Source organism: Solanum stenotomum, chromosome 9 (assembly GCF_019186545.1).
Source record: "Solanum stenotomum isolate F172 chromosome 9, ASM1918654v1, whole genome shotgun sequence".
NCBI lineage: Eukaryota > Viridiplantae > Streptophyta > Magnoliopsida > Solanales > Solanaceae > Solanum > Solanum stenotomum.
Window position 1 is genome coordinate 57,011,238 of NC_064290.1, and position 20,412 is coordinate 57,031,649.

Here is a 20,412-nt window from a genome sequence, read left to right on the forward strand (position 1 = left end):
CGTTCAAATTACTTGCATTATTATTACTAATCGACAGATTTAACACTATTTAAGAAGAACTTGTGCTGTCACTGCAAGTGTAGCACATGTATCAGATACATCAACAAGAATACATGTCAAAGTTGTATTTCTTCCACTAATACACACCTCTAGTATCTCTATTTCTCTTTGTTCTGTCTAAAATGGGACACAAATTTCTATAGCACAACAATGCATCAGCAAATTAACAGAAATCACACACCTTTCGATTAAAAATGAAATCTACTTTCTAGTCATATGCAGACAGTCGCATGAAATTGGTTTTCACCGGTACAAAGAAGTAATCGATTATGTTTTGCTTTGTTTCTTGTTTCTTTCATTTGTATTCCTGGAAGTTCACATGTCCAGTTGCTTGTGCATGCTCTACAGCTTCCTGCATAGGAATGCAACTTTTAGCAAACGAAGTTGCAAGCTTAAGAAAGTAGGCAGAATAATTACAAGAAGCAAGATCTGAACCTTTTGGCCGATAACCCCAATTTGGCAAACTCCACATCGCAACGTGAAGTTGGCTGTGTCAGTATAGCTCCTCTTCCTGCAATGAAGCAATAATAGATAACAGCAAAGTAATTAGTAGATATAAGTAGTTTCTATTCATTTCCTTGCAGCAAAATATGTTTTATTATAAAAATGTAAGGCAACTCTGAGTTAGAACACATAATATTTTGACCCAACCATAAATCCAAAGCAGCATAAGAACAAGGACGTGATACTTGTTCATCTGGCCGTTATAAAATTCTCCCCCAACACCAAACTTAGTCATTTTCTGCTTTAAAGGACGACACTTATACCTTTGTTGGTCCTTAACCAGATTAAGAGCAAGCCTCTCAGCTGGTCCTACAGTCCCATCTCTCTGTACAGAAAAAATTGTCTGATCAAACTCCTCTGGAGCTCCTTCAGCAGGGGACATCTGTCGATTGTAAACATGAAACTAGCTGTAATTAGGATAATAGAGACTTAAAAAAGGAAATTTAACTTCAAGAAGCTTTGTCAAAAGATGGAAAATTCTTTATACAAATGTTAGCTAAATGATTTCACACTACTAACCAGCAATGCAGCACCTAATAATTTCATATTTCTGATGATGGGTAAAAATGCAAATATTCGTTATGAATAGCACTAGAGAAGGGCACATACCCCAAAGATAGATGATATAAAGAGACCCTACCCATTACATACACTTCCTATTTTGCAAATAACCCAACAAAAAGCAAACTAAAGATGGGCGTAAATAAAAAATGACCCAACAGATTAGCTAAGTGAAGCAGTCATCTGTCCCTTTTTAGCAATCATTGGTATCATATATAGATCACTAATCCTATCTCATATTCTAAAGTCATTAATTGATTTGACAAGATACCAAACAAAGTCTAGGTCCTTAACTGTGCCTACAGTCCAAATATTTGCAAGACCTAAAAATCTTCACAAAATTGAATCTCTCCTTCTTGTTCCTCCTGAACGGAAACAGAATGATCAAGAAGGTGAATGTGCAGAGAGAGAGAGAGAGAGAGAGACCATACAGCCAAAGCATCATAATGAAGTCCATCATAAATCAGCATTACTCTTTCCTGATAGTTCTTTCCCTGTTTAACATTAAGCCATATAAAGGTGGTTCAGAAGAATCAGGAATTGTCAAATGACTCGTGTAGACATAGCTGATTACACATCCTACTAGCTAAATGCTAACCTGTCCATACAGATCACAGCGCGTTGTTTGGATATCATAGGCTGCAATTTCTCGTCCGTAGTGGTCAGCCAATATTGAAAGCTCTATGGCCCCTTAAGAGAGTAAGTGTTTCAAAGGTAAGAAACACAAAACAAATAACAAGAACTGCAATGATTAGATAAGAAAGGGATGTTCCTAAGCAACAGAAACTAGAGTTCTTCCAGCTAATCATAATGCTGTGAAATAGACTTGGCTTACAAAAGGAAAAAGTAAAAAAAAACAGCATATAGCACAAAATATTTATCGATGATGCACCTTTTTCTTTTTCTGATACAACAAACGACAACAATTACACCTCAAACCCAAGCTACTTGGGAGATTGATAAGTAAATAAACTTCTATTGCATCATGAAGGGGATTCCAAACAGGATTCCAAGCCTCCACTGGTATAGGTATCCCACAGGTGCTCCAGAAATCCAAAGAAGCATCATGAGATTGCAAGTTTTTATCTTTTTACTTCTTTCTCCAAAATGTCTACATCACTGCAAGTGCAGTTACTTTCCGACTTCAAGCCCATTTTCTTCTCTTGAAGCCTATCAGATGACTCTACCCAGCTAACCCTTTGATATTCAGTATACAACTCAGCACAATAATCCTTTTATTTTAAACCAACCTCCCCTTCAAATGAAGACAAAACAGAGAAGAGCGTAACTAGATTTTCTCCTCCAATGAAGATACTGTAGAAAACAAAAGATCAACCCGATTCCCTCCCATGAAGGAATAAGACAAAAAATTTCAATTGAGCAAGAGACTACAAGAAGAAATCAACGAAATTCCACAACAAGAAGGATCATTTTTATTTATTTAAAATATTAAGAATTTTCCACTTTAATAGCCAACTTAAAACATCAAAAAGGAAGCTCAATGCATGTATACAGAGTTATAGCTTTGAGACGCACGCCCAAACAGAACAGTAATATTTGTTCATACAACAAAAAAACTGCAATTCATTAGTGTCATAGGTTTCACTAGAATGTTATATGAGTCTCACTTATTAGGTCCTTTTAAGCAATTATAAGCAGTAATTCTCGAGTTTTAACTTTTACCAATGGCTTTACCAAAGCAGTCATGGAAGTAATTGTAACCTTTGACCACCTAGTTATACAGCCAAACTATCTGAGATATACCAACAGCACGACTAGTGAAATCACTGTTATCCTAACAGGACTCCAGTAGTTGAAATCATGCAACAACAACAACATACCCAGTGTAATCTCAGACCTTACCCCTACCTCATAGAGATAGAGAGGTTGTTTCTGAGTAGTTAAAATCATCCCAGAATAAGATAACTTTAAAACAGACGATAAGACATACCTCCCCATTTCTCTGGGTTAAGAATCCAATCACAATACTCCTTGTTGGACTTCCCAAGGAAGGCATCAGAATATTTTTCTGGATCACTGGCAACTGTTCCAGCAATAACCTTCAAATATTGAAATGTATAAAGTGTCATGGATGAGGAGTAGTGAGCTTTACGAAATATTCCAAGCACTACACCATATCAAACTATCAACTTGAGTCACATTTCACATATTATAACTAAATAACAAGAAACTGTTAGCTTTTCTATAAAGTAGCTTCCTGAACTGAATTTCTCCTATGGCGAACAAATTGTTACAAAATTATTATAAGCCTAGATTCCCTATCCAACCATTGATGTCTGAGAAAGTATCCAGTACCCAAAAACCTTAGGCATGTCTTTTCACTAAATTAAACCTTTTTCCTTGTGTAATTTGGTTCCCTGGGTATGAGATTGAAATTAAAAATCATCTCTGGGTCAGACACTTGATGAGTTTCACCACCTCTAGAGATTGATAAGTAACATAATCCATAAGAAAAAAAATCATTTTTCTTTATTAACTAAAAGAGAAACCATCTCAGGGATGGGTGAGATCACCAGCAACTACTCTTCAGTCCTAAGTGTACTGAATGCATTACACATACTTTTTTTGACACATCAATACATCGACACTCAGGTTAGTATTAAATGGGAAGTTGTCCTATGCTATTACGGAGAAATGTGAATACAAGAAACTTCAAATTCTAGAGATCCCTTAATTTGGCTCAAAAGGCATAATTGACTAATAGAATCAAATGGGCTTAACTAGCACATAGTTGATGAGTATTATATAGCTGACCCTAACTAGTCTCAGATTGAGGCATAGATGATTGAATGAAGTGTACAGAACTCCTTAATAAACCATGACATAGAGGCTTTGCAAAAAGTCAAGAGAAAGTGTTACATGTAACTATGTAAGTTCCACAACGAGAAATAAGGTTATGGGCAGCAATCATTTATCCATTATCTTTCTTGAATTCCTAAATCTTGACTGTAAATAGTCTTTATTCCCTTTCATTTCTGCTTTTTAAGATAATCTGCTCTAGACATCCTCCAGGAAGGAGTAAAGGGAAGCATGTACGTTGTCAACTCCCTTCCTTCCAGAGGTGCCTAGAGACAGGGTGGTGGTTCCCAATGCTTCTCCATGGCCCACACTTAACGAGATGCACCAACCTCGGGATGCATAGACTATTCATAAAAGTTCACAGACACAAAATAGTTTTGCGTATTGACGTCTAAGCACAGAAGTTGGCCTTCACCTCATCTCATTTCCTGGAAAGTCCTATCCACTAAAGCTGACTCCTTTAAACTGAACAAACTATCATACTATTCTATAACTACACGAAAGAGAAAATATTTCCTAAGGCAATGAAAAACACACTGGCTTCATTAAAAAAAAAAAATGTTCTGAACCAGCACCTATCTCATAATAAGCTTTTACTTAATCTAACTCATCCACAAACACTACACATACATTCACTCCACTCACCTGCACCCTTGTTTTTTCCCATCTTTTTTTTGCAAAATCAAAAGCACACATTTACACTCACAATACAATCCACCTGCATAATTGATTTTTATACAATCTTCTTCACCAAGAAGTTCACACACACATTTTCGATTTCTCGCTACACCGCTAGCAGTTTTTCTCAAGAAAAGTCTATGATATATCTAATAAATAAATAAAAAGAAGGTTCCTTCCATCACTAGCTACAGGACTACAACTACGACTCTTCACTGCACTTGTTAAATCAATAAGATATAACAGCAACACAGCTAATCTATCCCCATATAACATTCTTGACTAGCATAACACGAATAAGTGCTTTAACAGAGTAATTTCAAAGGCAAAACTAGAACCTGTCTTAGCTCGGGGGCTTTGTTTCTGTCACGGTCCATCACATAACTGCATAAAACAAGAAACAACAATATATTTATTCAAAATTTCGAAACACACCATCTCCAATTCCAACTGCAAATTAGAGAACAAGAACAAAGTAAAATGGGAATAGAATTTACCCAACAGCATTAAAAAGACAACTGTTATCAGATGGAATCACTCTTCTTACAATAGAACCTTCCATCTTCAACCTACAAAATGTAAACAACTCAAATTTCCAGTTTTTTTCTTTACAACAACACCAATTCCATAAACACCCAAATAAGGAAAAATGTCAATTAATCATAAAAACTAAACCTTTATCTGAATGAACAGTTGCTACAAGAAATTGAACCCAAAAAAATCGCAAAAAAAAACCCAGCTTAGATTACACGAGATATCTATCAGACAACAAATTAGAAAAAATTCAAAAATAGTTGCAGATCTATATATGAACTTACCGCAAAACAGGGAATTGCTTTAACTTTACAACAATTGAAAATGGAAAGACAAGTTACGAATCTTGAGAAAGCGTAAGATAGGAGAAGAAATACTGTTGTTGCTATATTATATTTTGTTGGCCAAACTTTTAATGCTTTTTTAGAAACTAAATGTAATTTTTAGGTAAGAGAAGAAGATATTTTCAAATAATTTAAAAGGAAAATTAGATAAAATGTTCATTGAATCAAAAAGATTTATTCAAAGTAATTCAATTATCATTTATTATCTAAAATGGTCATTCGGTCGATGTAGTTACACTCGAATTCAAAGCAGAGCCGAACTCAAAATTTAAAAATAATTTTTAAGATTCTTAGATGAAAACGAAGAAAAACGATAAAAAATATGGGGTATCGGACTTAAACCATTTCACCAATTAGTTTTAGTTTAGTTATGAAAATATCTAATATCTGAAACTATAGATATTACTAATTATATGAAGTTAGGTAGTTGTGTTTAGGCCTTGAAAACGTGAAAGGAGGCTTAACACTAAGTTCACCCAATTTTTTCAAAATTTAATTCTAAAATTGAATATGTCGTAAATATGAATCATTTTGAATAAATAAAACATTGAGAGACGTTTTTAGGCGTTAGAAACGTGAAAGGAAATTTAGGAATATTCCATGTTCAACAATTAAAACTCGATTTTAAAATTAGGCGTACCTAAATGTGAATTGTTTCGAGTGAATAATTTATCAAAAGACTCGTAACTTCGAGAGAGGCTCATATCTAAAATTTGGGATCGTTTAGAGGATATTTGAGTTGGCCGGAATTGAAAAAAAAAATCATTGAAAAACTAAACTATTATATACTATTTTATACTATATCAATACATTACACATGCATGTTATCATTTTTATTGAATCTTCTTTTCATGTAAAAATCTCATTTTGAAAGCTGAAAAAAGGTAAATTCTTCCAAGAATATTTCACCCAAAAAATTGTTTTTAGTTTGAAACTATCAAAGTGGAGAATCAAAATAGTACAAGGACATTCTTCGTATCAAAACATATATCATCAAACTAACTATTTCCTCCGTTTCAAATTATTTGTCGTATTTTCTAAATAAAGTAAACTCAAATAATTTATCATTTTAAAAGTTCAAAACAAATTTAATTATTTTTTCATATTTCACCCTTGTAGTTATTGTTCTTCGATGCTACAAACATCTCTATTATATGGGGATGGTTATTAAAATATCAATGAAGGATAAACTATTTAAAAAATCATTTTTGTTAATGTTTTTAAAGAGACGTGTAAAAGAAAATCACGATAGATAATTTGAGACGAAGAAAATAGTAACAACTTTTAAAAATTAGCTGAATTTGATAGTTTAACCAAATATGTTCCTAATCTCTAGTGATTCTCCATAAATATAAAATTACTAATAATGTATTTTGTGAAATATAAAGATACCATGATCCAAAAAAAGGGAATAATTACTGTCCAGAAAAGATTATTGGTCTAATGCATAGGATTCTATCCTCTATTATTTATTTATTTTGGTACGTTGGATTTTAATATCTCATCCACTAATAAATGTTTTATTCTATATGTGGGGGGGTCTTTTTGTCTATGATTTTTTCACTAGTTTAGTTTTCTATATTATTTTTATTGACAAAATCCAATAATTCTACTCGAATATCTTATAAACTTTTAATTATTCATAAAGTTATAATGACCTTAAATAAGCTATTAACAGTCATCGAATTACAAAAAAAGTCTAAAAGAGAAAAAATCAAGGAAACATTAAATTATACTCAAGATCTTGATAAGTAAAATCACATCGAATTGTTAGAATAGAGACAAAATTCAGCATTATGGGTCAATTTGAGTCATTATGTTTTTAGAAAAGTGCAAAACTACCCCCACCATTTTCCCCTTGGCACTACATTTGATACCTCTAAAAACAATTATTATTGCATTTTACCCTTTCAAAATATAAAACATACAGTTTAAATGAATATTAGGAGGTCAGGTTTCAGTTGTGTTAATATTTTGGCATGGTAAATTGGTAAAAACTTACACGTACCCGATATTTACTTCAAACTATACTGATTTATCATGGTTAAGTCATAAATCAAAGAAGAGAATGTTTATTGATTAACTATGACTTAATGATAAAAGTACATGTGAAGACATGTGTCATATATTCATTGATTTGACGTAAACATCAGGTCTATGCAGGCAAATGCAGAAGGACAATTATTTCAGGCAGAAACAAAGGAATAAAGGAATTCAATTATACAAAGTTTTTTTCTCCTCGTACTGAAACTTCTGTTAAATGATGTAATAATTGGCCACTAAATCATACCTTTAAAAGATATAAATAGTGGCCAATAATGCATCTTCTAAATTACATGAAATTACTATATAGCAGTTCTGATTGATACACAAAGAAGTTTCAGTAAGCATAAAATGTGGACTACTACTGTTTCAGTTTTTACTGATATCTCAGCTGAGTGAGACCGATGATTCGGGCAAAATCAAAACTTGTAGTAGTAGTCTTCTAGATCTTCTGTTTCAAGACGTGGCGTAACTGGACCTTCTGGCTCTCCATTCTTGCTTCCAGAAGTTTTGCTTTTAAACTGTGCTTGTGAGAGTTACGCGGCCAATCAATGCACCCTTTCATCCCTCGTGTTATTTGTGGATTGCCTGAGTCAAGTGAGCTCCCTGAAGGGCTGAATTCACCTTTACTAGAACCACAATCTGGAGATAGGGTGGCATCATTCGATAGCCTTCCATTTGATAGTCTCCCGTTTATTCCTTCAACTGATATCTTTTTGTAGTTGTCTCCGTTTGATTTCCAAAGCCTAGATATAGACGACACCTTCTTAAGTTGTCGACCTTGCCCTGAATATACTTCACTTATCTCCATTGAGGCATTGCTGTGCCTGCAGTTCTTGTTGACAGAACAGACGCTTCCTTCAGCAGAATAACTAGAACCTTGCTCGTCGAGATGGCTCACTGTTTCCCATTCACTTCCCTCTTCCTCTAAATCGCTCTGATTATACGCAAGAGAATGTCTGAGGAAGTTGTCTTTATTGTATGCACCGTCATCAGGACTGAATGTGCAAATTTTGGAGGGATGGCTAGCAGAACTGTATGCAGGACATGGCTCAACCTCCCTTTCATTATTTTCAACAAAATTAAGGTCCTCGAACACTGAGAATATATCATCTGGATTTGGAGGTTCATAAGTGAATTCACTGATATCACGAATATTCACCGAAGCAGCTTCCTGTTTGAGTTGCTCAGCTCGTTTGATCACTTCCTCGTCGGGGTTCATACCTCTAGAACCTAGGAAAGACTCTAACTCTGCAATTAGTCTATTCATTTGGGAATACTTCTCTTCCAGTGTCACCTTAGCATCAACTAGCTTCATCTGAACCCGTTCCTCACGCCAAACCTCAGCCATCTGCAACATCTTTCTTTCTTCATCTACTTCCTCCCTAAGTGAATGAGATTCTCTCTTCAATGCCTCGACTTCAGCCTTGTCTTCTCCAATTTCCTTGGCTAATTCTTCACACACTTCCTCTATCAACTCTCTACCCTTCCTTTCTTTTTCGTAATCTTGAAAATAGCGCTTTGCTGATAACTTGGCATCAGCCAATTCATTAACTAACTTGGAGTTGACTATTTCCAGCCTCTGTCGGTTTTTCTTCTCTCTGGACAAATCGGCTTTCATATCATCTATAATTGCACGAATTTTCTCATGTTCTCGGCATCTCCAGGCTGCTTTCTCTTCACTAAGTTTTCTCAAAAACTGTTCGAGTTTCTTTTTTGAAGACCGTCGCTCCATCTCAAGTTGATGAATTCGGGTGCGAGCCTGCTCTAATTCTGCCTCAAGGGTGGAAATCATTGCAGCAGTCTTCGACTGTTTATTAGGAACCTTCTGATGGCCGTAAATCTCCTTTATTTCCTCAGCTATTGTCCAGCCAACTGGATCCCACTTTGTTGCCCCCTCCATAGCAGAGTTTGGATATTGAAATGAGGGCTCTAGCTACAGAATATAGAAGTAACTCCTTTGTTAGATCAGAAAATGTGGAAACAACGAGACGAGCAATGGTGAAAACGTAACATGATAAACTAAGAACCTAGACCAAAAGTATCTGATAGAAAAGTGCAGCACAGTGCACTAAGCTTCCAGCTATGCGAAGGTCGAGGGAAGGGCCCAACCGCATTGGGTTTCTAATACTCAAAGAAAATATTGAAGCATTCATCAACTCCCGATAACTCCAGGATTTCTCCCCTGAGCCTATCACATTGCTTTGGATTATTCGACATAACTTTAGGACTTACCTAAAGGACCTTAGACAGCATAGACAACATTGACAAAAAACTGAAAAGGCATCAAACATACCTTGTGATAAAGACCATATCTTGGACCGGAGACAGATCGTGGACTCTGCACTGAATCATCAATGTGAGAATCATTCTCTTTAATATGATGATGGTCGAAAAAGGGTAGATCAATATGACCAGCCTGCACGAAGGAAAGGAAAATGAAATTGAAAAAGTTGCTTAAAGCTACCATAACCATGTTGGATCCAACAAAAATGTACTACTTTTGGAGGATCTGACACACCCCAACAACATTTTTTAACAGTCCGAGCAATCAGGTCTACAATGATAAAACACTTATCAAAGTCGCCGTTCACTCTAAGGTCATAAAAATACAAACTTGGAGATGATTATGATCCTAAAACAGCAGGGACTAATAAAACTACCAACAGATGAAAATAAAAATAAAAATAAAACATAAAGCAAGCAGTAATGAAGGCAATCATAAATCACAATTATACCAAAGGTACCAGAGAAAACAATCTCAACTTCAATCTTAATAAATCATACTTTCATAATTGCTAATTATAACAACAACATAGCAAGTCTAGTCCCACAAAGTATGGTCTGGACAGGGTAGAGTGTACGCAAACATTACCCCTAACTCAGACAGAGGTTGTCTCGACTCATTCAAGCAAATGCTAAGTCAATGTAATTAAAGCAATTAATTACAATCAATATATAAATGACCAAAATTAGAAAAACCCTAAAGCTGCAATCTTTTTTCTTAAATGAGCTACCTGAGGTAACTTTTGAGCTGGAACATTAGGAAATTCCGGCAACTGAAGCCTCCATAGTCCGGCAGCTAACTTCCTAGCAGAAACCAAATTTCTAACTTTCCGGCCAGATTTCCGACCAAGCTCCACCGTCGATTTGTCCTCCCAAGTACAAGCATTGTCATTTACATCCTCGTTATACTTCCATCGTAGTAAAGGGGTATTAGGTCTGCTCCTTTTCCCACCGGGAATATCTCTCCGTAACCTCACTCCGGCGCCACCGGAGTTCTTGATTTTCCGGCGAGGCGGTTTCCTAGAGCAAAAGGGGTTTTGTAAAAGATCTGAATCGGGTAAAGGGTTCACTAGTTTGGATGATGCAATTGCTGGAAGCTCAGCTCTATTGTTTGCAGTGACCTTCATCTTTGATGCACAGATTCAGCCATTACTCAGTTTTTTTGGCTTATTGCTTCACCGAGACTTTCAGAGCTGGTACAAGGGAGTAGGGGGATAGGGATGCGGGGTATGGGGGAGGGCGTGGGGTGGGGGTGTCTGTGATCTCTTTTGGTTTTTTAGGAGAAAGAAGAGAGAAATGCAGAGTGTTTTCTGTGTATATATGTGTGTGAGAGAGAGGAGATTTATACGTATAACTCTGTATAAGTAAAGATGATTTGTACGGTCAACGTCTCTCATTTATACCAAAAATCTTCTATTGTCACTAAGAGTACATCGCGCTATCGTGATGAAATCGTAAGTACTCTTTAATTCTTTATTAAGAAATAAAATCGTGTTTAAAAAGAAATGTTTTATCTTATTAGATAAATTCAATCTTATTTTCTATTATTAAGATGGAGGACTGAATCAAGAATTTTCTTGAATCTGAATTTGAATACGATGGCCGGATAAGAAACTAAAAATTTGATAAAATGAGAGGTGAAGCTTTAAAGAAAACCTATTGTTTCACTAGACACGATATCTCTGAAATATTCAATCATCAAACAGTCGTTTTACCTTTACGAAATAGAGATAAAGTTTGTGTACGGTCTGTCTTCTCAGACTCTATTTGTTGAATTTCATAAGATTATGTTGTTGTTGTTTATTATATCTATAATTATTTACTCATGAACTTAGTTACTATGACATATTTAAATCCTGAATTTATCTCGAGATAGGATTAGGAGTATACTATTACGATGTCGTATTGTAAAGTTTTGCATCCAAACGACGTAGTTTGATTGTTAACTATAGAAGGAGCAGTTAAAAATAGTTAAATAGGAGTGGCAGGCTGCCGTTACGCATATGGGTCCCACGTACCTCTCCTAGCGGGAGCGTTGTATGACTTTGTCCTGCAATTTTCTTTTTCTATTTTATGCTAATTAATTAATTAATAAAATAAAATAATGAGATGACTCTAATTTGGTGAATATATATCTTGCTTGAGTTTTAGCTAAATTAATATTAAGTTAAAAAAGTGAAAATTATCATATACTTTCTCCGTTTTGATAATTATAGTGGGCTGCAACGTATGGTTTAAAACAATTTATAGATTTTTATATAATTATAAATATATCTTTAAGGGTGTAAATTTAAAAATTGATTTATTTTTAAATATATAATGTAATTTTTTTTAATCATACTAAAAAGAAATGTATGACACATTAATTGCTATAAAAGAAATATTGCCAATAATGTAGAAAGAAAGTCTATCAGACATAAGAAATTAGATAACAAATACTTATTTCATTGAATAAAATTATCTTCTAGCAAATTCAGCTAACCATCGAGAGCTATGATGAAATGAATATAATTTCTCGCTATTAGTTAGAATCTAGAATTTGAGCTTAATTTATAAAGGAAAAAAACATTAATAGAAAATCCTTTCCTAATTTCCTTTTAGGTCTTATATGATGTCAATTCAAATTAATTAGGACTTCTATGGAAATATTGAACATTACATGGATTTTTTTTTAAAAAAAGTGAGATTTGCATAATTTTGTAAAAAATAAGTATTGACTAGTCTCTTATCCAACTATTAAAGTAATTTTACTTAAATAAATGTGACACACTTTTTTTTTCTCTATCTAAAATAGCATATTTCTCTTCTTGGAAACAAGTTAATACTATTAGGTATAATATTGCAATTTCACCGCAATTGCATATGATTTGTTAGGACGCATTTATAAAAAGATAATTCTTGATTTATTTATTTATAAGTATAATGATATTTTTGGGGTGTACTAAATAAGGAGTACTCTTTTTCTCACTTTTTCTTATATGGAATTATCGTGTATATTAAACATAGAGGAAGATAACTGAACATTACATATACTAAATAGTGCATAAAACAAACGTCAAACTATAAACAGAAGCTTGGGAGAAAATAAAAAATAAACCAATATAGAAAATATGAGAGACTATTAATACTTTATGTGAAAAAATAAGAATGTTTTTGAGCCTTAACTCGAAGATAGTGAATTGTTTTGAAAAAAAATAATTTATTTTGCTTATCCCTAATATAATAATTTATAATTATATAAATATTTAAAATTTGTTTTAACTTACAAATTTTAAAATTATTATTATTATTTTTAAATTATATGAAGTTAACTAATATCGCATAAATTAAAAAGAGAAGTAATCAAGGGCATTAAAGTCGGTGAAAGTGAGTGCACTTGCAAAGATTGATTGTGTATTAGTTCTCAGGGTATCCGAGGGAATAAGCACGTGCACTCATTTTTGGCTTATTGTGTGCATGTTCCCATTCTAACCCTTTTCCATCAATTATATAAAATAAAAAAAAAAGAACAAGATCTAACTATACTGAGTAGATTAACAATCTGTCTATTTATTTTATGAATATTTTTTAGTGGATAAATAAAAAATCAAATCGTTAACGATTAAAAATATTGATTTAGCATATTTAATAACTAAAAATCGATTATACATAAATCGAATTGAATTGATCGATGCGCACCCTGTCTAAAATAGAATACCTACAAATCTCATTCATAAGTGGAGTTTTTAAGTGGTATAGAGAAGGATAAGCTTGTAGATTAGGTTTTGAGAGAGGAGAAAATATGTTGTTGATATTTAGGACCAGATATCTAATATTTAGGGAGGGGAATTTGTACCCTTCGCTAATTAATTAAGAACTAAAGACCAGTCAGAAAACTTGTCTTTATTGTATACTTTCAAGGCTTAGTTTATTAACTCGTCTCTATATTTTGGTCCTTAAATATCCATTTTCTTATACTATAGCATGGGATGTGAACCAATTAATAAGTCACACTCTTTATCTCTACCTTCTTGTGTTTGTTTTGTCTCTATATCTATCATCGTTTGAATCGAGATTTTAAGTAGCAATTTGATATTTGAGATATTGATGGTTAATCTAAGACCAAAAGTATTGCTAGTCAGGTTAATCTAGGACCAAACTTGTTGCTCTTCTCTAATAGACAATCTAGGACTAGAAATGATGCTCGTCTTTAAAGCTATTATTAGATCAAGTCTTTAATGGTCGGTAAAGATTAGTTACTAGGACCAGTTGTTGATGGTCGCTAAAGAGTTTTCACAACCTGAAAATAAAACTTTCCCAAGATATCTATGGTGTATTTGAGACAAGAAATGTAGTCTCTAAAAAGATTTAGTTGCTATTCATTTCTTTATTCTCTTCTTGGTTATTTCTTTTCAAATTCAACTAGTTACTTTTTTAGTAATTTTACAATTTAGATCCGTTTACTTTTTAAAAGTCTAATTTGTTTTCTCTTTTCAACTGCATTAGTTACTTTTGTAGTAATTTTACAATTTATATCCGTTTACTTTTTAAAAGTCTATTTTCTTTTCTTTTTTCAACTTCATTAGCCTGAGCTGAAAACCCAAATCCCTCTATTTGCTATAAAGATATTTTTCACAACAATTCTATTTAGTGTTTACCTTCACATAATAATACTACTACTTATAAAAGTAAGTATTAGTTCTAGTGTCAGACATTTATTTGCAATTCATCAAGTTGGATGCTAATATAAAAACTTTATTTATTAATATGAAATTTAAATTGTTTAATTTAAAGTTCTAAAATATTTTTGATAGAAAAACTCTTTTTTCATTTTTTTTTATAATATTCAATATTATTTCAAATGAAATTAAAATCATAAAATCACTATTAATTTTTTTTTTTCCATATGTTTTACTAGCCACCCTGCCCTCAGTACCATAGCTGTTTTTCCATCTTCATAATAGCCAGCCAATTGTCTTTTCTTAAATGAACTGTGTGAGCTAACTTCTGAGCTGGAATATTAGGAACTTCCGGCAACTGAAGCCTCCATAGTCCGGCAGCTAGCTTCCTAGCAGAATTCTAACTATCCTGCCAGATTTTCGACCAAGCTCCACCATTGATTAGTCCTCCCAAGTACAAACATTGTTATTTACATCCTCGTTATACTTCCAACGTAGTAAAGAATAGAGCAGAGGTTGATACAAACATCAAGAATAGAGTTTTTTTCTATTATTTGTTCATCATAGAAAACCAAATTACTAGTATACAATACTTGGTTGATACAAAATTTCTTTTCCAGAACATATTAACATGAGCATGGCAAGTACACACAGCACATATTCGTTTCTACAGAGGTTCTATTTCTTCTTTGAAACTGCCTTCCTTTTGCGACCAGCAGTCTTCTTTGTTGATTTATTATGCCCTCCACTCTCCTGTAAAAGGGCGAAAATACAGGATATGCATTCATTAGATGATTGTGTATATATTCAGAAGTATCAAAACTTTATCAATTACAATATATCGAGGCAGAAAGAGAACTAAGAGTTAAGTGTTAAGTGTACACATCCAATCATTCGTTACTGATATAGCATTGAAGAAAGACAAAGAGAACAATGAGTTCAAGTGTACATGTCCATTATTGACTAAAGCAATGAAGAAAATAGAAAAATTGTACCTTTCTGTAACATCTATATGCACTTTGGCCAGAAAACTCCTGTCCATTGTTGGCAACATAAACCTGATAAAAAAACAGTAGATCAACTCTTTGATTAATGTACAGAAGATAGGATGTCATGAATCAATTCTAAAAGAACAAGGAGATTCCATGAAGCTATACGGACTGAACACAAATGTCTAAAAGAGTACCCAAGTTACGAAGGAATGGAATGACTTTAGACATTTACCCACTGACATCCATATCCCAACTATGGTTTAGAGGCATCAAGTCTGCCAAACTAACTAGTACAAACTTTAACCAAATTTCAGCAGCAACCAGCATCTATAGTACAGTTCTTGAATTTGTTAAGAACACCAACAACTATTTAACCAAAAGAACTTCAACAAGTACATCAATGACGCTCCAAAATTCCAAATACTAAGACTGAATATCCACTTACTTTCCTTCCATCTCCATTTGTGTACCAATGACCTGCAGATTTGCCAGCTGCCTGCACCCTTCTCCTGCCAGCATCTTTTGGAATACCAGCAGAGCTCTTAGGGTTCACCCATCTCTCGGATCCTTGTGATTCTTCCACGTTATTTGGTTGTTTCACATTCTTTCTGCTCTTTCTAGAGTTTGTTGCATCAGCAGATTTCTGAGCAGTCCTTTTAGAGCCTCCTTCATGACAAAATTGACCCCTGAAGACAACATGCACATAGACCTTTGGAATAAATCATATAATTCATGAAAAAAAAGACTAACAGAGAAGCAAGAAGCAAATCTATTACATGTAATCTATAACTGATGCATCATCTTGGTTTTCTCCAGGAATATTGTAAGCACCCAAGGGAAAAAAGTTAGGCAAACGATCACGAACTAGCTTTTGGATTCTTGGATCTTTATGGAAAAAGTAGCAGTGAGCAGGGAGAAGAGGGCCCTGAGGTTGCATGTTACTTTCAGTTAAACCACTCTTAGTAGTCTGAGTTCTTTTTCCATCTTTTACCGATTTGAAATATTCCACACAAACCTCATCGAGAGCAGGTGTATGAAAATTAAAAGTCGTATCTGAACAGAAGTCCTCCCACAGATCTTTAGTCTTTAACGTTCCAGTAGAAGGTCCTGTTTTTCTCTGGCAACTTAAATCTGCATTACTATGCTGTCGATTACCGCTCAAAGGAGAATCCACATGATCTGATTCTCTTTCCACAAATTCACTTTTGGAAGGCTCATCAGAATCAGAGTCAATCAACTGGAACCTTCTCAATGGACTAATAGTTAGCTCTGGGAAGACCAAATTACTAGGGTTAGGTTCCATACTCTGGTGAATGGAAGAAACATTTGAAGCCTCTTTCTTCCTTCCTGTACATCTGCTTACAGATTGCGAGGATAATACCCTTTGCCCCTGTAACGAGATTTTTGAACTGCTACACACGGAACTGTGATATTTTGGATGATCTGATGCAAACAATATTAAAATGCATGAGGGTTATAAATTAAAAAAAATAAAATTAAAATAACAAACAACATAACATCTATCTGTGGTCTGATTTGTTGGTCTAAAAGAAAGATGGGAGATAAAAGTGTAGGGAAGTATCACCAAATTAAAAACACAATGAGAGAATGTGTAAAACCTTGAGGTTCCCCCAGATCTGACTTGTCAGACTAGACATAGTGATCTCGCTGACTACATAGTTTTACTGAAACATAAGTAAAACTCCCTAGTAAAAAGCTAATAATGATGGTCCATATTTCTTGAGCACACATCAAGTAGGAAATTTAAGATGTACATCACAACAGAATGTTCATCAAACAAACACACATAGTATAAGGCAAGATTGACCACATATTTTCCCTGTGCAATAACTAAATTGCAAAGCTAGTTAGGTCTTCTATGTAATTTTTTTTACAAGAATGATAACAAGTGGGTCAGCTATGAGAATCTTCTATATCCATTTTGCATACTAGGACTCATTTCATTCCAATTCTAAATATTGTCTTAAACAAATCCAAGGTTCCCTAAATCTCACACTTGTTTAACACCCAAGGGTATGATCGGTGGTTAACAAGGTTGGAATGAAGATTGTAAGGGATTAAAATTTGAACCCAGTAGAGAAAAAAATTAGGTGATTTCTTCATGATGCATCATTTTTGGCAGACAAGGTCAACCATCCTACTCTCTGTTTGGGATGCAAGTATCCAATGGAATAGACTAAGTGCACATTAATTGATTCAAATGCCACTGTTAAAGAAAAAAATTGCACACCTATCCCTCAATCATTAGACAATCTCTAAAACAACTAAGAGACACCTAAAACAAAGCCTATTGTATGTGTAACACCAATTGATACTTAATCAAACCAATTTGTTACTCTATATGGTTACTTTTATTATGTTCTATTCTAAGCCCACATTAATTATGAGAGAACACAGATCTTTTGGAATTACTTTGCTCAGAGTGATATTGACTTATCTCATCAATTATCATGTTGTTGCACATATAGGCCAGTGAATTTGGATTCTAAATCAGTTCTTACCAGAACTTCTCATGTAAGTTTTGATTTCTAAAGCAAGCTTATATGAGATCTTGTTTTCAAAATAGCAGATTGTGGAAACACAAGAGTCTTCCCTTCATTCATTTCCATCAATCTCCCAAACTCCTTCCTAATTTGCAGATACCTAATTAAGCTTCAGCATTAAATTTTATTCAGGAGATACACAACTTACTATATGATATACAATATAGACATACTTACAAGTCCCAATAAATGAAAATAAGAGCTTTTCGGACAGGGACAGAGCTAGTAATGGTCAATGGGTTATCCAAACCACATACCATTTATACATGGTTAGAATTATTTTTTATGTATATATAATAGGTGTTGAACCACCTTCGATTTCTTGGTGTGTTTACTTCTTCATGTTTTGAACCCCTTAATGAAAACCCCTGTTTGCCACTGTTTTCAGCTACTAATAGGCTATCCAAAAATCAACCTCTGAAACTGTGTCACTAGCATATGCAATAGAACTCCAACAACAAAAGAAAGAAATAATGAAAGCTAACTGAAATAGAAATCAACATAGATTGATTATTTAATCAGTCAAACCCAGTATGTAGAAGAAAATATTAAGGCCTCATATGCTTTGCCCAGCTCAAATTGACAGATTTAAAACACCAAAGCATAGAAAGGTAGCTAAAGATAAAACCCTAACAAAAAGGTGAAGTCTTTTACCCTTAGGTTCATCCTCCTGAGAAGAAAAATCTTCAATATCATCGTCCACATTACACCATGTCTCTCCTAGCTTCAACTTTTGAGCCGCCGGTTCGGATTTTGAAATGGTACCGCGACGAAGGCGTTTGAGAGAACTAGGTGGATCCGAAACTTGCGGATCCGTAACCAATTTCGGAAATTCAAAATCATCAACTTCATTGATTGTCCTTAAGCTCACCGAGGGTTTTGGTAGAACAGTAGACTGGGGCTCTGAATCAAGGTCGAAATCGAGCCCTAGAGAGAACGATGGAGGTTCGAAATCTGCCATTGAAAGGTGGATTTAGGGTAAATTTTTTGAGTTATATATTTGAAATGTGAATTTGGAGGGATTTACAAATGAAATTTGGGGCAATTTCTTTGGTTTGTGCGCCAATTTTTTCAGCTCGTTTGGGCCTCGGGTTGCTGGAGGATTATGGGCCACGGCCCAACTAATGCTGCTGCATAGATGTGTTGCAACAAATTTTCGACATCTTTAGATAAACAGCCTGTCGAAATCACTAGAATTTATTTTATTTTTGAGTTATTATAAGTAAATCATACACTAATTATATGTAAGTGATTGAATGAACGACTAATTAGGTTAATTTTCCTATAGTTTGTGTATGTTGGGACGGCTATTTAAATTAGTAAATATTGTTTGTTAACTTGTCTTATAACACATATTGTAGATCCTTTAGATCATATTATAAAGATATCTTTTGAACACGTAAATTTTTTCATGATATTCGTTTATGGGGTAAAATTAAATTGCGATTGACAAACAGATAAACAAAACTGGCATGCAAGATTAACTCAAAATTGAAAAGATGTTGGACCTTCCTACCTTAGCTCTAAGAAAATCTCGGAAATAGCACATAGGCATGATCAAGATCTATATGAACTTGATTCAAACAAGGTTACTTTGTAATCGGACAAGCAACAAGATATCTTCCTGAAACTTAATAGTGTTACAAATATATCACCCGCATGATTAATGACCTTCCAACACATCAATAATTAGCCTCAAGTCTAGCATTGACTTGCCCTTAATCTGCCTTGAGCCCAATGTCAAAACTCAAGCATGTGCTATTAGGTAGTATTTTTAGAACTAGTATATGGTCTTTTTACATTATGACATAGACCTTTTGACCTATAAATGAGCCCTCTTGGAAGAGGGAAAGACATCCAGATCTCTCTCTAAAAATATAATCAGCTCCATTTTTTAGGGATCTAATGGAAAAAGGATTCCGACCTCTTCCTCATTCATGTAAACTACATTCTTATACTTAATCTCTACTTTGTCCGTTCAACCAAAAATAAATAAATATACATCTATTCTTGCTAATGCATAGTTTGCTTTTCCGTACATTTATGTTTTGCAACAATAATAAATAAAACAAAACACAATATCAAACAATCAACAATGTCAAATTATAACAAGGATAAATAAAACTTAATCTCAATATTTAAAATGCTCTCTAAAGCACCCATGCAAAAACTAGCCATCGAGCGTAATTTCAGTTGCTAAAGGAACAAAATGCAAAACGTTAAAATAAAATTGGTCAAACGTTAAAGACCAAACCATTTTATGGCTAATTGTAGCAATCATTTTATAGTATTAACTATTAAACAATCATCAATTTTAAAATAACAAGGATAAATAAAGTTTAGTATCAACATTTAAAATGATCTCTAA

The 20,412-nt window shown here is 33.9% G+C and overlaps 3 protein-coding genes across 3 annotated transcripts; all 3 read right to left on the reverse strand.

The window, feature by feature from the left end:
* Positions 1 to 3: 3 nt before the first annotated feature.
* On the reverse strand, positions 4 to 5,579 carry LOC125876158 (OVARIAN TUMOR DOMAIN-containing deubiquitinating enzyme 2). Its single transcript, XM_049557275.1, has 9 exons — positions 5,442 to 5,579; positions 5,121 to 5,192; positions 4,962 to 5,007; positions 3,077 to 3,185; positions 1,724 to 1,815; positions 1,557 to 1,619; positions 828 to 946; positions 496 to 571; positions 4 to 412 (listed from the first exon to the last, which is right to left on the reverse strand). Exons 2-9 carry the CDS (start codon positions 5,183 to 5,185, stop codon positions 356 to 358), a joined length of 627 nt encoding a protein of 208 aa, XP_049413232.1. The 5' UTR covers positions 5,186 to 5,192; positions 5,442 to 5,579; the 3' UTR covers positions 4 to 355.
* Positions 5,580 to 7,700: 2,121 nt separating this feature from the next.
* On the reverse strand, positions 7,701 to 11,080 carry LOC125876021 (uncharacterized). The gene is made up of 3 exons (XM_049557116.1): positions 10,562 to 11,080; positions 9,841 to 9,963; positions 7,701 to 9,480 (listed from the first exon to the last, which is right to left on the reverse strand). The coding sequence occupies exons 1-3, from the start codon at positions 10,955 to 10,957 to the stop codon at positions 7,987 to 7,989; spliced, it is 2,013 nt and encodes a 670-aa protein (XP_049413073.1). The 5' UTR covers positions 10,958 to 11,080; the 3' UTR covers positions 7,701 to 7,986.
* A 3,995-nt stretch (positions 11,081 to 15,075) lies between these two features.
* Positions 15,076 to 19,072, reverse strand: LOC125877713 (uncharacterized). The gene is made up of 5 exons (XM_049558941.1): positions 18,699 to 19,072; positions 16,257 to 16,923; positions 15,926 to 16,166; positions 15,484 to 15,546; positions 15,076 to 15,241 (listed from the first exon to the last, which is right to left on the reverse strand). The coding sequence occupies exons 1-5, from the start codon at positions 19,003 to 19,005 to the stop codon at positions 15,167 to 15,169; spliced, it is 1,353 nt and encodes a 450-aa protein (XP_049414898.1). The 5' UTR covers positions 19,006 to 19,072; the 3' UTR covers positions 15,076 to 15,166.
* Positions 19,073 to 20,412: the final 1,340 nt, after the last annotated feature.